The sequence below is a fragment of the Callorhinus ursinus genome, unplaced genomic scaffold, assembly GCF_003265705.2.
Source record: "Callorhinus ursinus isolate GAN/ISIS: 27379988/994484 unplaced genomic scaffold, GSC_fseal_2.0 scaffold14, whole genome shotgun sequence".
NCBI classification, from domain to species: domain Eukaryota; kingdom Metazoa; phylum Chordata; class Mammalia; order Carnivora; family Otariidae; genus Callorhinus; species Callorhinus ursinus.
The window spans coordinates 7,889,006-7,906,304 of record NW_027397076.1 but is presented as its reverse complement, the minus strand read 5'-3'; the positions used below and the strand labels follow the sequence as shown (position 1 = coordinate 7,906,304).

General features: G+C 33.9%; 1 protein-coding gene across 4 annotated transcripts in view; it reads right to left on the bottom strand.

Moving 5' to 3' along the window:
* NUP37 (nucleoporin 37) overlaps positions 1 to 17,299 on the bottom strand; it is a 42,263-nt gene that overhangs the window by 14,383 nt on the left and 10,581 nt on the right. For all 4 annotated transcript variants that reach the window (XM_073900408.1, XM_025882425.2, XM_025882426.2 and 1 more), the window contains exons 4-5: positions 15,104 to 15,176; positions 13,474 to 13,568 (exon numbers count right to left, since the gene is read on the bottom strand). In XM_073900408.1, the coding sequence (XP_073756509.1) occupies positions 13,474 to 13,568; positions 15,104 to 15,176 (168 nt within the window). The remainder of the gene's footprint in view (positions 1 to 13,473; positions 13,569 to 15,103; positions 15,177 to 17,299) is intronic.

Below are 17,299 nucleotides of genomic sequence, written 5' to 3'. Positions count from 1 at the left end.
CCTGAGCCGAAGGCAGTCGCTTAACCAACTGAGCCACCCAGGCGCCCGTTAAGTCACATTTTTAGACTAGTTTAATTAATTAATTAAATTTTAATTCCAATGTAGTTAATATACAGTGTTATATTAGTTTCAGGTATACAATATAGTGATTCAATAGTTCATATATTACTCAGTGCTCATCAAGATAAGTGTACTCTTAATCTCCTTTACCTATTTCATCCATCCCCCACCCACCTCCCCTCTGGTAACTATCAGTTTGTTCTCTGTAGTTAAGGATCTGATTCTTGGTTTGTCTGTCACTTTTTACCTGCTTGGTTTATTTGTTTTGCTTCTTAAATTCCATATATGAGTGAAATCATATGGTATTCATCTTTCTCTCTTATTTTGCTTAGAACTATATTCTCTAGCTCCATGTACAATATATATATTATACATATACACATGCACACACACAACATCTTCTTTATCCATTCATTTATTGATGGACACTTGGCCTGCTTCCATAGTTTGGCTACTGTAAAAAATGCTGCAATAAACATAGGGGTGCATATATCTTTTCAAATTAGTGCTTTTATATTCTTTGGGTAAATACCCAGTAGTGTGATTCCTAGATTGTAGGACAGTTCTATTTCTAATTTTTTGAGGAACCTCCATACTGTCTTCCACAGTGGCTGCAGCAGTTTGCATTCCTACCCACAGTACATGAGGGTTCCTTTTCCCCCACATCCTTGCCAACACTTCTTGTTTCTTGAGTTTTTGAGTTTAGCTATTCTGACAGGTGTAAGGTGTTATCTCATTGTGGTCCTGATTTACATTTCCTTGATGATAAGTAATGCTGAGTATCTTTTCCTGTGTCCGTTGGCCACCTGAATGTCTTCTTTGGAGAAATGTCTCTTCATGTCTACTGCCCATTTTTAATTGGATTGTTTTTTTTGGTGCTGAGTTGTATAAATTCTTTATATATTTTGGATACTAACCCTTTATCAGATGTGTCATTTGCAAATATCTTCTCCCATTTGGTAGGTTGTCTTTTAGTTTTGTTGGTTGAGTTTACTGACTTTTTGATTATTTAACGAACTATAGGTTTAGACCATGTCAGATAAGAGAGTTTCTACTGTAACAGGAAAAAAATAATAATAAATTTGAAAATTCATATTAATATTTTCAAATTTATTGCTAATTAATTTGTTTATAATGAATAAAACTACTTAAAGTTAATTACAACCACAGAAGCATACTTTTCAGGGAAGTGGTATGTCACAAAAAAAGAAAAGCTGTAAGGATTCATAGCCTTTTTTTTTTTTAAAGATTTTATTTATTTATTCATAAGAGATAGAAAGAGAGAGAGAGAGAGAGGCAGAGGGAGAAGCAGGCTCCCCACTGAGCAGGGAGCCCCATGTGGGGCTCGATCCCAGGATCCTGGGATCATGACCTGAGCTGAAGGCAGAAGCTTAACCATCTGAGCCACCCAGGCGCCCGATTCATAGCCTTCTTAATACACATAATCAAGCATATGGAAAGATAATAGACTATAAAAGTATAACATCAAATTAAATTATGTTTTTTTTTAAAGATTTTATTTATTTATTTGACAGAGAGAGACACAGCGAGAGAAGGAACACAAGCAGGGGGAGTAGGAAAGGGAGAAGCAGGCTTCCCGTGGAGTGGGGAGCCTGATGCAAGGATCATGACCTGAGCCGAAGACAGATGCTTAATGACTGAGCCACCCAGGTGCCCCCAAATTAAATTATCTTGACCAAAAATCAGGAGCTATATGAAATACACTGTATACCTATTTAAATGCTTGCAAGGGAAATTTCAAAGAAAAAGATTTAAGGTAAAATTAATTTACTGACATATTAAGTCAATACTATAGATTAAATCAAAGAGCACTGGAGTACAGATAGCATCCCTCTTCAAGTAAAATAAAATAAATGACAGTTTTGACCCAATTTGACTATAATTATAACAAACACCTCCAGCCCTCCCAACTCTGTGGTCCTAAGTTGAACTCTTAGATTTTAGCTGTAAAATGTCCAGATGGAGAGCTGTCCAGATCTAAGATTATGAATTATACTTTACTTTTGGTAGTTAATTGTTAAAATTATTGCCTCATTTCAGGCTGAGTGCTTTTCAGAATATTAAGTATCCCTACCATATGGTATTTAAACGTAATTGTCCTATTCAATCAATAAAAAGGTCCCATAAATTGGGTGTTGGCATATTGGAGATATCCTAGATATTCTCAAAGGTCTTTTAAACTGACAATAGAGGGAGATGTTCCCTCTAAGGATTTGAAAGGAAATTTCCTGGGTAATACTCTGCTCTTTTTATTTGTTCTCCATTTTTTATTGGCATCTCACTGTCTGTTAAAGAGTTCACTGTAGAAGGAAATTTCTGCTACCAAATGTTTCTGACAACACAGACAAAAGAAGGAATGGATGACACTAAATGACACATCTGTATCCATTTGGCCTTCTCTAACCAGTAAAGCAAAAAATACTAACTGTAATCTTTCTAAAAGACTTGACTGGATCACATGAATCACTACTGATTCATTAAATATGAAAGCAAGAAAAAAAAGGAGGGGGAGGTACTTTACAATGTTACTGGGTGCAAGAAAGGGTCTTCCCAATATTCTTAGACAACAAATACTTTCTTCATTGAGTTTTGTGATAATAAAATAAAGATCTTCCCTTCCCATTTCCAAATAATTGATCACTAAGTTACTCGTTACGTCTGGATAATTTAAAAAAAAAAAAAGGGAAAACAGTATATTTCCTTAGTAAGTGAATGTAGAATTAGGAAGAAGTGAAACAAATTACAAAGTAATTTAGTGCTAAAATGTCTGGTTTTAGGTACAAAAGAAGTTCAGAGGTGGGAAACCACATTATTGAAGACACAAATCTAGGGATTGGATGGGCAAATCTTGACAGTGGGTATGATAGGTTCGTGTGGTGAATCAATAAACTTTGTCAGCTGGGCAAAAGCCTTTTACAAAATGGCATGATAGTATAAAATAAGAATTTTGTATAGGGTACTTTCAGTATGTGTCAGTATTTCAAATATATTGAGAAATAACATTAGCCTAATTTTGCTTTGTCTTTTTAAATGCTAGAGACTACTAAGCAAGTAGTATTAATGTACTACCATTAGTGATAAAAGAAATGGATTACCAGAAATTTTATTGACTTGAGTGTAAGAATTATAAGGAGGAAAATGAGAGATAATTGCATTTGCTTATTATTTGATCCTTCAATAACAAAAAATAATGAGTCAAAAATAGAGTCAATAATCAAAGGCTGTGTGTGTTTTAGAGGGGAGACAAAGGAGGCCTGTTTCAAACATAACACTAATAAACCAACTCTACCACACATAAAATAATCTACTATTGTAAATCTTCACAAACCTTAGAAGAGTTAAAAAAAATCTTACAAGCTCACATGTTGTTGCTTCATTTTGTTTTCTTGAAATTATAAACAAAATCAGCAGAGACTACAAGTTTATCATCACAGAGGTGAGAAACTAGCTGAGGCTGCCCCAGGGGATAATTAACATCTTAACTTACATAGACAGATAGATTTTTGAAGGAAAGGAGTTGTGAGAAATTTTGTCATATTTAAAAATAAACCTTAAAATTAAACTCTCAACTGCAAAGAAATACCATATGGTAGTTTTCAAACAGATCATATATAATGATTTCATCTTCAAGGAATTCAGAGTAAAAGGACCTTCCCTTTAACTGACATAAACACCAGTAACACTATCCAGGAAATATTAGCATTTCATTATTTCCAAGAAAAATTTTGATATATTTTACAACCTAAAATTTGACTATTATGCTGTAAATGAGGGAAAGTAGTCCTTATTAGTGACATAAATGGGCTTTCAAAATAAACCTGAAAAATGTTTATGGATCTGATTCTCATTTATACAATTCACTTACTGCAACCACACGAGGGCCACATAAAACAAGCTTAAATTACTGCAAACACTGATACGGTAATACACTTTATGAAATACTGGTTTTGTATTTCATCTACAAGGGGACATGAGAACAAATAATTGAATATTACAGAGAGTAGTGTGACTAGCACACGATCATATAAAAGTTTAGAAAAATCTTGTATCACTTTAAAACTTTTACTCTATTATAATCTTGCATTAACATACTATTTCACTGCATTGAATTAAAAAAGGTCTGCAAATGTGATCAACGGATTTTAGTATAAGTTTTGGATAGTTCTTATAAAGACACTGAATCCTTACGTTCCATTCATTGGAGGTAAACTACAACCAAACCCAACACAAACTTTATTTATCCCATTCTTAAAGCTGTTATAACTGTGCAATAATTGATCTTGATTCAAAATGTTACAAAAATTACATGGAATTTTAGAAGATAAGCAGAGAATTTTATTTCTGCAATTATTTAACCATAACATTATAATAAAGAATATAAACTCTCCTGATTTCACTTTGTACCTGGAATTATTTAGGCACAGTTTATTGGCTCCTGAATTGGGATTAACCTCCCAAGAAACGCTTGGTTCTCAGTCCCCTTCTCTCTGTTTCCTGAAAGGACTATTTTTAAAATAAATCACATATTTTGTGATCCCCGTTGGGGTAGGGTTGGTATTGGAGCACTCCATCTTAGCTATGGATTTTGAAGACTATCAAATGTACATGAACAATGGTCATATGGAAAGAACTTGGCTAGCATGGGGTACAGAGAAGACATTTGATAAACATTCTTTTTCCTCTTGTACAATTTTTCAAAAAACAGTACAACTGGCTTAGTGAATATCTTAGGTAATTTAGTATTCCCTTATCCAATGATTTGGTTATATTCCTAAAAAAAAAAATCTTATTTTTTATATGCTACCCCTCTCCCATTCTTTTTAAAAATGATGACAGCTAGAACATGACAGCTACTAATATCCCATGTTTTATAGACAAAATGAATAGCACATTACATGTTTCTATTATTTTAGTCTTAAACTAAGAATTCCTTGGTTTCTAGAAGCCAATTTTCCTTCACCATAAATTTTATCTAATATTTAAAAAAGACTATTGAGGGGAGTGGAGGAGGAAAGGGATTTACTTCTGACATCCTTTGTAGTTACAGTGAGTACTGGGTCTTCTATTTCTTTTATATCTCCCAAAGTACTAAATGTTGGCTATACTAAACGTGTTTAATAAATACTTGATCTGACTTGTTCTTACAGAACGGTACTGTTTTTAATATACAAGAACATCTGTTATTTGGCACTGACTAGGAATGAGATGTTCTGTATTAGTGAGTTTTTAAAATAATAAGCTTAACCCATCAAATACTTAAATACCATTTTTACCTTCTTTTGGAAGTATGGGATAATTAGTTTTTCTAAATGAATATGCACTTATTTACTTCTCAAATATTCTAATAATTTTAACCTTCTTTTGATAATGCTGGGTCATAATTACGAACACCGGTATGGACATTTCCCTGTGCATGCATATACATACATGTATATACATACATGTATATGTATGTATATGCATATGTATTTGAATATGGTGGACATGGTGAGGGACCACAAAAGAAATGGTATCAAACATAAGGCTGAATGGCTAGCAATGCCATGATTTACCTGAGGATTTTTCTTAAACACATCTCCTGTCAGATGCTTTGTTTGGTGGTGGCAAGATGCTGTGACAGGTACAGACTGGTATTCATTCCTTCACCCACTCACTGAGTACCTGCCACAAGGGCATCCTTCTAGATGCTATGATGACTCTAAGGCAGTAAAACAAGGCTGACCCTGTAAAATACTTTATTAGTGCAAAGGCCGGCGCAGTCTCCTCTAGAATAATTTTTCTTATCCTCTACAAAAGTCTGTTTCTCTTTACTCTTCTTCCTCATCTATAAACTGGGCTAATGAAGTATGAAGAAGGAACATGACATCTTCATTTCAAGAACTGGTACTAGAATGTTTTAGCAAAGGTATCTCAAAAATTATAAATTCTTCACAAGCAAAAGATAACACTTCTGTAGACATGACTCTATAACTACATTTCTATCCATTTTATTAAGCCCTACATGTTTGCTTTTGATCAGAACACACAGGTAATCTGAATATCTGCCTTTTCAATAATATAAAAAGACTAAAACTTAGAGTGTTAAAGTAGAAACAGCATAATGAGTAAGCTAGAATGCCTGGAATTCCCCTCTATATAAGAGGAATAACAAAAAAAACCTACCACGTAAGGTTTTTGAGGATTAAATGGATTGATTCATTAAATGAGAATGAAATTTAGAAATACCTCAAAAGGTGGGGGTGTTTCAAGATAGAAGATATACTTTTTGCAGTCTTTGTTAGTATTCTATCACATGGTACAACAGTGAATTATTCTCATATTATCCATATAAAAACTGACTGATTTGCAAGAATGTTATCCTTCCTTAGTTTTTCAACTTGACATTCTATAGTTTGTCTTGTGTTATTTCTACTTTGAAACATTATTTCCCTCTTTCATTTTTTTCTACTACTACTGACATGAGTTTTATTCTGACAACCATAGCTTTACTCAGGGCTATGACACTGCAGAACTCCGGATGGCACTATTTACATTGTACCTTATGCAAACCATATCCCTGTAACTGCATTGGCAGCCTTGCCTCTGCCTTCCATTTTCCTGTCATCTTATATTTCTCATATTCAACTTTATTCATTGTAAAGAGGGACAAAGACTATCTCACTATGTCTTCTTATGTAGTATACATAAGTATACCTAGTATACACACACTGCAATGTTATTCTATAACAATTTGTTTTCTTTTTATAGAAATGTATAGTACAATTAAGGTACTAAAATTATTTTTGATGGTTTTATACTTTGATAGCTTATATTTTCATGAGTTTAAGACTATATAGCTGGCATTATAAAATATTTTAAAAGGGGGATATTAGGCCTGATAAAGAACTGCTAACTTAAATGAGAACTTGATTTTCTTACAAACTTGCATAGATCACAGAATACTAAAACTACATGGAAGCTTAGATAAAATTTATCATCTTCTATAACATTTCAGACTATGAGTAACACCCTGGTTCATAGTTTGAATTAATGAAGCTATATTACAGAATATAGAGAAGTAAGAAAGATCTAAAATACTTTTAGATATGAATACCATCTTCTCAGGATAAACTTGAAAATTGTCACTCAGGCAGGTGAATGCAGGTAGTAGGGCCAGACTGCCTGATATGCCTGTTCCTCTACTTAACAGCAGCTCTATCCCTTTCTACAAATTACTTAGCCTCTCAGTATCCCTATCATGTAAAATGAGCATAAAACAGTACTTACCTCAGAGTTGTAAAAATTAAATTTACATAGGTAAGGTAATTAGAGTGGTGGTTAACATACAGTAAAGCACTCAATAAAATGTTTAGTAATACTTTGCTTATTAATATTGTAATTCATTTGGGCACCTGGGTGGCTCAGTCGGTTAAGTGTCTGCCTTTGGCTCAGGTCATGATCCCAGGGTCCTGGGATCAAGCCCTGCATCAGGCTCCCTGCTCAGCGGGGAGTCTGCTTCTCTCCCTCCTTCCTGCTTGTGCTCTATCTCTTTTCCGCTCAAATAAATAAAATATTAAAAAAAACTGTAATTCATTTATACAAAATAAAATACCTTTGTCAGTCTTGGAGAAGCCTGAAATGGTTCTGAAATGATTATTCACAGGTTTAAAACTAAGTCAGTGATTCCCCCTGCCCTTCCTCTCCTCTTTCCCCTACCGTCCCAATACTCCAAAGAAAGAAAAAAAAAAAGTCAGTGATGACTGAGTACCTAGCACAGTGCCTGGCACACAGGAGATGTTTGATTATTTGCTGACTGAATGCACTAGTCTATAGATTAATTTATTCTCAATACATCTATTTGTTCTTTATAACGAGATAAACAAGTGACAATTTTTTAATCCATAGGTTAACATACTAGTATAAGAACTATCTTCATCCTGATTTAGAATTTAGCAATTTCAATAAAATATGTAACTCTTATGAACCTGTTCAGGGGATAGATTGTTTTGAAAAGATGTCCCTAAGGCCATAAATCTAGCTAATTATAATACTGTGTCTCTCTCAGAAATGACAAAGTCAAACAGTAGAAAATATGTATAGATCAAAATATATTTATTTTAAAAATTATTTTGGGTGCCTGGGTGGCTCAGATGGTTAAGCGACTGCCTTCGGCTCAGGTCATGATCCTGGAGTCCCGGGATCGAGGCCCGCATCGGGCTCCCTGCTCGGCAGGGAGTCTGCTTCTCCCTCTGACCCTCCCCCCTCTTGTGCTCTCTATCTCTCATTCTCTCTCTCTCAAATAAATAAAATCTTAAAAAAAAAATTATTTTAAGTTGGCATTGAGTCAGAGAGAAGTATTTCTTCTGCTCTTTCTAGTACAAAATTTTAAGAATCCATATTGTAATCCTGCTCCTATTATATAGTCTCTTTTGTTATGTATGTAATAATGTAATATTCCTTTGTACAGACTATAATATTTTACATAACAAAGCTTAGTATTTAAAAAATTTTATTGACATTTTATTCACTTATTTTACTCACCATTTTAACCATTTTACAGGGCACAATTCAGGGCCACTTAGTACATTCACAATGCTATGGAACCATCACGACTCTCTAGTTCTAGAACATTCTGATTATCTCAAAAGGGAACACTATACCCATTGAGCAGTCACTCCTATTCCCTCCCACCCCCACTGTTGCTGGCCACTAATGTTTGCTTTTGAACATTACTAATGTGTTTCCTGTCTCTATGGATTTGCTTATTCTGGAGATTTTATATAAATAGAATCAGAGAATATTTTATGTCTACCTTCTTTTGCTTAACCTAATGTTTTTTAAGTTTCATCCATGTTGTAGCATGTATCTGTACTTCATTCCTTTTTATAGCTGAATAGTATTTCAAAATATGGATATACCACATTTTGTTAAATCTAGCCATTTGTTGATGGACATTTGGGGTGTTTCTACCTTTTGGCTACTGTGAAGAGTGCTGCTAGGAATATTCCTTTGTAAGTTTTTCTTTGTGCACCTGTTTTTTTTTTTTTTTTAAGATTTTATTTATTTGACAGAGAGAGAGACTGCAAGAGAGGGAACACAAGCAGGGGGAGTGGGAGACGGAGAAGCAGGCTTCCCGCTGAGCAGGGAGCCCGATGCGGGGCTCGATCCCAGGACCCTGGGATCATGACCTGAGCCGAAGGCAGACACTTAACGACTGGGCCACCCAGGTGCCCCAGAACACCTGTTTTTAATTCTTTTGAATATACACCTTGGAGTAGAATTTGCTGGGTCACATGTTTAACTGTTTGAGGAAATTGCCAAAATGTTTCCAGTGTCTATACCATTTTACATTCCTACCAGCAGAACATGAAGGTTCCAATTTCTTCACACTTTTCCCAGCACTTGTTACTTTCTATTTTTGTTTGTTTTTATCTATCCTTGTGAGTGTGAAGCAATATTTCATTATGCTTTTGATTTGCATCTCCTTAATGACTAATGACATTCAACATCTTTTCATGTGCTTGTTGGCTGTATCTTTTTTGGAGAACTGCGTATTCAAGTCCTTTGTCCATTTTGTCTTTATTTTATTGAAGCAAAATTAGCATAAAGTGTTATATTAATTTTAGGTGTACAATATAATGACCCAACAATTCTATCTGGGTTGTCTTTTGTCTTTTTAATGTTTATTTTAAGAGTTCTTCATATATTTTGGATGAGACCCTTATCAGTTATGATTTGCAAATATCTTCTCCCATTCTGTGAGTTCCTTTTACTCTTTGACAGTGTCCTCTGATGCCCAAAGCTTTAAATTTTGATGAAGTCCAATTTATATCTATTTTGTTGTTGTTATATTCACCTTTGGTATCATATCTAAGAAACCATTGCCAGATCCAAGGTCATAAAGATTTGCCCCTATGTTATCTTCTAAGAGCTTTCTAGTTTTAAATAGATATTGAGGATTTTTTTCATTGATATTTGTAAGGGACGTTGGTTTGCAGTTCTCTTGTGATGCCTTTGGTATCAAGATAATGCTGGCATGATAGAATGACTTAGAAAACGTTTCCTCTTCTATTATCTAGAAGTATTTGAGAGATTGGTATTTATTCTTCTTTAAATGTTTGGCAGAATTCACAAGTGAAGCATTTTGTCCTGGGCTTTCTTTGTTGGGAAGTTTTTGGTTACTGACTCAATCTCTTTGTTATAGGTCTATTCAGATTTTCTTGCTTTTTCTTGAGTTTTGGGACTTTTGTGTTTCTGGGAATTTACCATTTCATCTAGGTGAATTTGTTGGTGTGTAACTGTTTATAATATGCTCTTAAAATCTTTTTTATTTCTGTAAGGTTGGTAGTAATGTCCCACTTATTCTGATTTTACTAAACTGGAGCATTCTGTCTAGTCAAAGGTTTGCCAATTTTGTTATATGAACCAACTTTTGGTGTCATCGATTCTCTATAATTTTCTATTTCTATTTTGTTTATCTCTGGTGTAATCTTTATTTTCCTTCTTCTGCTACCTTTGGGTTTCCTTTGTTCTTTTTCTAGCTCCTTTAAGGTGTAAACTGAGGTTACTGATTTAAGTTATTCTTTTTTTCCCCCTTCTTTTTTAATGTAGGTGTTTACAGACATAATTTCCCTCTGAGCATTGTTTTGCCGCATCCTATAAATTTTGTTGTGTATTCATTTTTACTCATCTCAGAGTATTTTCTAATTTCCCTTATGATTTCTTCTTCTTTGACTGTTTATAGGTTATTTAATTTCCACATATTTGTAGATTTTTCAATTTTTCTTCTGTTACTGACTTCTATTTTATTCCACTGTGGTCAAAGAAGACATTCTGCATGATTTTAATCTGTTAAAATTTATTTAGATTTGTTTTTAGGCTTGACATACGGTTTATTCTGGAGAATGTTTCATGTGCACTTGAAAAGAATGTATATTCTGCTGATGCTGAAAGTGTTTGGAGTGTTTCGTATATGTCCGTTAGGTCTAGTTGTTTGTTGTTGTTCAAATCCGCTAGTTTCTTGTTGACCTTCAGTCTAGTTATTCTACTAATCATGTATTTTTTAAGCATGGTATCACCTGCATATAAAACTACTCCCAAGATGAAATAGCCTTTGCCTATAATTGGACAAGGATTTTATTTGTCCAAGTGAACAAGTGAAACATGCAGACCCAAACTAATTGGTAGGCATTTCTTTAGTATAGTGATAGGAATGATTCCTAGGATATAAATAGCTATTTCCATTGCTCAAACTGTAGTTGCCATTTGGGTGGTATCTTTATTAGTAACTTGGCAATTCTATACTTTGAATTAATGAAGACAGTTGTACTGAAATGTTTTTTCTTGTAGTCTCAGAATTCCTTCTTTCCTTTGTTACTATGAAAGTGTATGATACCCACTATTCCTCCTTAAACTTCTTGATTTATGCTATTTCTTTTAAAAGTCTTATCTATATTGCTTTTGGCCCAAGAGGTTTGACTTTAATGGCCAATCAGAACTGTCCTTTACCTCTGATTGGCAAACTAAGCTGATGTTAGCTTCCAGCTATTGCTAAAATGATGTTATCAACCCTTATATCTCAGTGGCTTACAAAAATAAGCATAAATTTCTTGCTCATGAGTCTGTGGGAAGCTTTTTTTCATAATGTCAGATGGGTCCATATTTTTTCCATGTGTTTCTCATTGTGGGACCAGTAGCTATCTAGACATGCCCATCTTAGAGAAGACAGAGGACAGTAGGTTAAGACAAACCAGGTAAATCATTTAAATATCTGCTTGCATCACAACTGCTAACATTGTGTTGGTCTAAACAAGTCACATAGCTAAGCCCAATGTGTGAGGAAAATTTCCTCCTTCCATGGGAAGGGGAAGGGAGAGTCAGTATTTGCTGAACAATAACATCATCAACTACATAGCAAAATAAGGCAATTAGGGACAACACAGTACGTTTTTTAAAAAAGTTGTATTTATTTAAAGGACTTACTTTGAAGCTAAGCCTTTCTCCTTTTTAGAGTAATAAAGTTCTTACTTTCATAAAATGATGGTAATAATAGAAGGCAGTAGACCTTTTAAAATTCTTATTACTTGACAAAATAAAAAGTTGGCAACCCTTTGTCAATCCTAAAATTTTAGGACAATTTTACTAGTCTACAAAAACTCAAAATTCTACTATAAGAAAAAAGTAATCAGACCACTGAATGTAATCCCAGGTCTCTGGCTACTGTTCACTATTCACAGGCTATTCTTTGGCTTGCAAAGACACTCATTTTCCCTCTTCTCAGGTTTCATTATTCCAAATGCTTGTGATTAGGAAAGTCCTTGAGTTAGAGAACTAAAATGTCATTATTTATATCTAGTGATCTAATCTAACTTTTACCTTAAAAATGGTCCCATTCACTCTTCAGGTCTCTATACAAACTTGGTTTTGTAACACTCGAGGCCCTAAAATCTTAATGGCATGTAAATCTTTCATGTCCTTGACATGAAAATTTTAAGAGGCAGTACATAAAGAATAATGGCCTATGACTCTATAACTTTAGAAATATGAGCTATTATGATTAAAATTTAAAAAGCAGCCAGTGGCTTTACTTCCAGTGTGAAAGGACACATATTTAATGGTTTTATATGTATACAAGTATTTATGAATACTAATGATTTTGTCATACTCTTATCAAACATTAAAATTATGTAAAATAGCAGAGCCGTGTTTTTTTTTTTCTCTCACAGTACTGTTAAAGCAAATGAAGCAATTGGCACGCCTAGAGAATTCCCTCATTTCACTCCTGACTCCTCAGCTTATTCCCACTTCCTACTCTTGCTCTTCATCTTGTTCTTTACTTGTGATATTCTCCAGCTTTAGGCACTATTAAAAAATGTCATAGCTATCTCATCCATTCTAGGGGTGGGGTTGAAGAGCAGGATATTGAAGTGCATTACATCTACAGAAAACCTTATATAGAGACTTCCAAATTTGTCAAAACAGGAAATTTCCTGTGAGTCTTACTTTAGCAAATGAGATTTGCAATTGATTTTTAAACATTAACTTATCAGACAGGATCTGTGAAATAACTTGACAGTACGGCAACTGCCTTTTATTATCTTATTATCTATTATTATCTTATTGATCTTACCCAATATTGGAGAATTTGACACAATATACATTTAAATTTTATAAATGTACAACTTTACAATAAGAGGCAGAGAGGGAAATTTCCATTAACTGGGATGAGAACTCAAGTCACCAGTTTTGAAACTCACGTTTGTGCTACGCTTACAATGTAAATAAAGTATGTATCTTTTACAACATTTTATGGAGTATATACAGAAGTTAAATTTTCTGTGATTTTTACATAATGTAATTCTCATTAAAATAGGATGAAAATTGAAAAATGTGGTTTTAACATAAGCAACATACCTGCAGGTATGATCATCACTCACACTTGCAATTTCTTGGCCTTCTTTGGGATCAAACACCAAACCATTAATGAAATCTGAATGGCCCTCTAAAACCTGACATAAGGGGAAAAGGTAGTAAGAATACAGGAAAATAATCTATAATATTTCCACCTAATATTTTTACTTCACTGCCTTAAAAGCTTTCACTGCATGCTTCCCTTTTCTATAAATATTTCTTAAGCAATCTGCTATTTTTAAAGCACGATTTATACACCCACTTTTCTTGAAGGTTTATCTTGGAAAGAAGCTGATCATTCAACACATTGCTATTAGCTTGATCTTTCTTTTCTAGCATGCATTTCTTATAAAAACACACACATACTTTTTCACTGTACCTGTCCTCATCTCACCTCCTCTTATTACATAAAGCTTAAATAAAAATTAAAGCTTGAAGAACTTTCTAGGGGCACTGCACTGAAACAGAGCCCCCTCAACTTTTTAACTCATACCTACTGCTCTGCACACTCACTGCCTAATACAGTACAGATTTCACCTTATGAGGTCTTTATTCACTTCCTCAATGTGACTGCCAGCACTGAAGACAAGTTAGTATTAGAAGCCCATAATCACAACAACCCAGAAATCCATTTTTGTTTTGTGGTGAGAACATTTAAGATCTACTCTCTTAGCAACTTTCAAATATATAACCCATACTAACCCTAACCCTAATGCACATTATGCTGCACATTAGGTTCCCAGAACTTATTTATCTTATAACTGGAAGTTTGGTACCCTTTGACCAACATCTCCCCATTTCCCCCAGCAACTACCATTTTACTCTCTGTTTCTATGAGTTTGGCTTTTTAAAATTCCACTTGTAAGTGAGATCATACAGTATTTGTCTTTCTCCTATTTTACAAGGTTATTTATTATACTAATAGAAAACATATATATAGGATTTACTATGTACAAAACATTGTTCTACCTATTTTATAGGAATTACCTCAGTCAATGCCCATAACCCTATGAGAAAGATGCTATGAGTATCCCCATACAAGGAACTGAGCACAAAGAAATTGGGAACTTGACCGGTCACACCGTTAACGTGATAGACTTGGGCAGTCTGGCTCCTGTGTCTGTGCTCAAGTGCTTTATAACCCCACCCTACCTTATATGCTGCGCTGATCGTTGGTTCTCTTGAAGTTTGACTCTCAACTCTAGGTGTGTTCATGTCTATTATACTCCTACTATACCCAAATGTGAATTTCTAAATCTCCCTCATTTGCTGTGCCTAATATTTAAATAAATGATATCAGATTTATAATATGTAGTCCTTTATATATTTATTTTTTAGATATTTATTTATTTGAAAGAGAGAATGAGAGAGAGAGAGAGAGAGAGCATGAGAGGGGGGAGGGTCCGAGGGAGGAGCAGACTCCCTGATGAGCAGGGAGTCCGATGCGGGACTCGATCTTGGGACTCCAGGATCAATACCTGGGCCAAAGGCAGTTGCTTAACCAACTGAGTCACGCAGGCGCCCCGAATTATATATTTTAATTAAATGTCATTTTAAATTGAGATAAATTCAATTAAAAAGGCAAAAATAATGTTTTAAAATAAAGAGTTATGAATTATATTTGTCAACATACCTTGTATTCATTTTTATCTTGAAGGTCTGAAGTAAACAATCTTATTTTCATATCGGCAGCTGAAGTACAAAATCTGGAAGTAAAAAAACAAAAACCAACACAAATCAATAACCAGAGCTACAAGCAGAAAGAAGGATGAATCTCACATACATAATGTTAAGTGAACAAAGCAGGACAAAAAAAGGGTATTATTATTCCACTTATATGAAAATTCATAAGTAGAAAAATTAAGCTATATTGTTTTAGGGATGCATACATAGCTGATAAAACTATTTAAAAGGCAAGAAAATGACTGTCATAATAATCATGAGATTAATAAGGGGAAGGGAGGTTGATTAGAGAGGGGCACAGGGGGGATCCTGGGTGCTGGGAATGTTCACTTTCTTGACCTGGGTGATACCACATGGGTGTTTGTTCTATAATAGTCATGTTAAACTGTGCATGTACTTTTTTTTGCACTTTTTGGCATGTATGCTCTATTTCATAACATGCAAATAAAAGGTAAGAAAACCTAAAAAGCAAAGCTTATCTACCTAATTCTTCTCCTTTTAATTTGTCCCATTACTATTTTGGGTATTCATATTTTCCATTCAGAGGAAACTTTAGAACAGACTTGCTACAACAACATTACTGATGTGAGGTCTCCTAATGTAGATCTCCTCATACTTATGTCATAAGAAATCATTTAAAAATCTCTCTCCAAAATATCATTTCTAAAACAGAAAAAGGCTACTTTAGAAGGTTTTTAAAAGAAATATTTCAAGCAAAAAGCTTTATAAAGTATTAGTAGAAGAGTAAGGCCAAGTTCAGTAAAAACATCAGAGAACAAAGGACTTACGGAGTCAAAGATTATTTACTAAAAAAAAAAAAAATGACAGAATCTTATTAAAAGAAAAAAACACACAGACACACACAACTTTATGGCAAATCTTGTTTTGTTCCACTTTTCTCCAAACTTTGCTGCTTGAGTTTATACATGGTAAGTGTATTTACATCATCCCTTAATTAAACCATAAAGCCTCAGAGAACATAAGTAAGGTGAAAAGTTACTTTCCAGCAAGTGTGAAGAAAAGCAAGTGGGGATGAAGAGAGAGAGTAGAACTGAGGCAACTAAATGTTAAAGATAAAACACTACGAATGTATTCTTTCTAGCTGTAAGTTAAAAGTTAACGATGATAAGACAGAAACCAAGTTATACTTCAGTCATCTTGATAGATCAATCTTTAGTCATGAAAAAAATAGTATTTACTTTGTAATATATATATATAAAAGTAAAGTAAAATAAGAAATACAAATATAGTTTAGTCACAATGGTGTAAAATTATTTATGATAAAAATAGGATATTGAATGTAGAGACGGCCTTTAAAAATGTTTTTGTATATTCCAAATTTGATATAGTAAATATATATTGTTTTGTAATAAAATATATAATTTATTTAAAAACAAAACTGTGTGGTCAGCTTGTTCTAAAAATACTGTCTTTAAAATTGATGGCTGGTTAATATTCTGAATTTATCATATATATTTGCAGAATTCCAAAAAAAATTTGAGACTGCTTATCAAAAAGCAACAACAAAAAAGATGAAACAATACAGCATATCCATTAAAAGGAGGACAGGAAAACAGGCACCAAGCAGAACCATGGAAGACTATACAGCTTTCAACATCTGCTAGAGAATGCAGAGACTGACTGACTCGTTTAGCTCCAGATTCTGTGAACACCTTTTTTTTTTAATATAAAAGGAAATGAACAGCAAACTGGCTGTTGACAATGATATACGTATGTTAACAAGTGCTGTTGTGTGGATTATGTAAAATTCAGTTAGCTAAAACCAGTACAGCTTCTAGAAGAAAACAGAACATCTTCAATCTTGTTGTAGGCAAATATTCTTTAGATAGGAAATAGAATGCATATGAAAAACTGCTCAAAATCATGAGTCATCAGGGAAATGTCACTGTGGTCCCAACCATAATGGCTAAAATAAAGACTGACAATAAACGAAGAGTTGGTAGAGCAAGTTGAACATCTCTAGATTATTGGTGGGGATATAAAACGGTAGAACCATTATGGAAACTGGTACTTTCTCAAAATGTTAAAAAACATTCAACCACCCTCTGATTCAGCAGTTCTACTCCTAAGAGAAATGAAACCATGTATCTACTAAGAGCAGGGGTGCCGGTAGCAACTTTAGTCA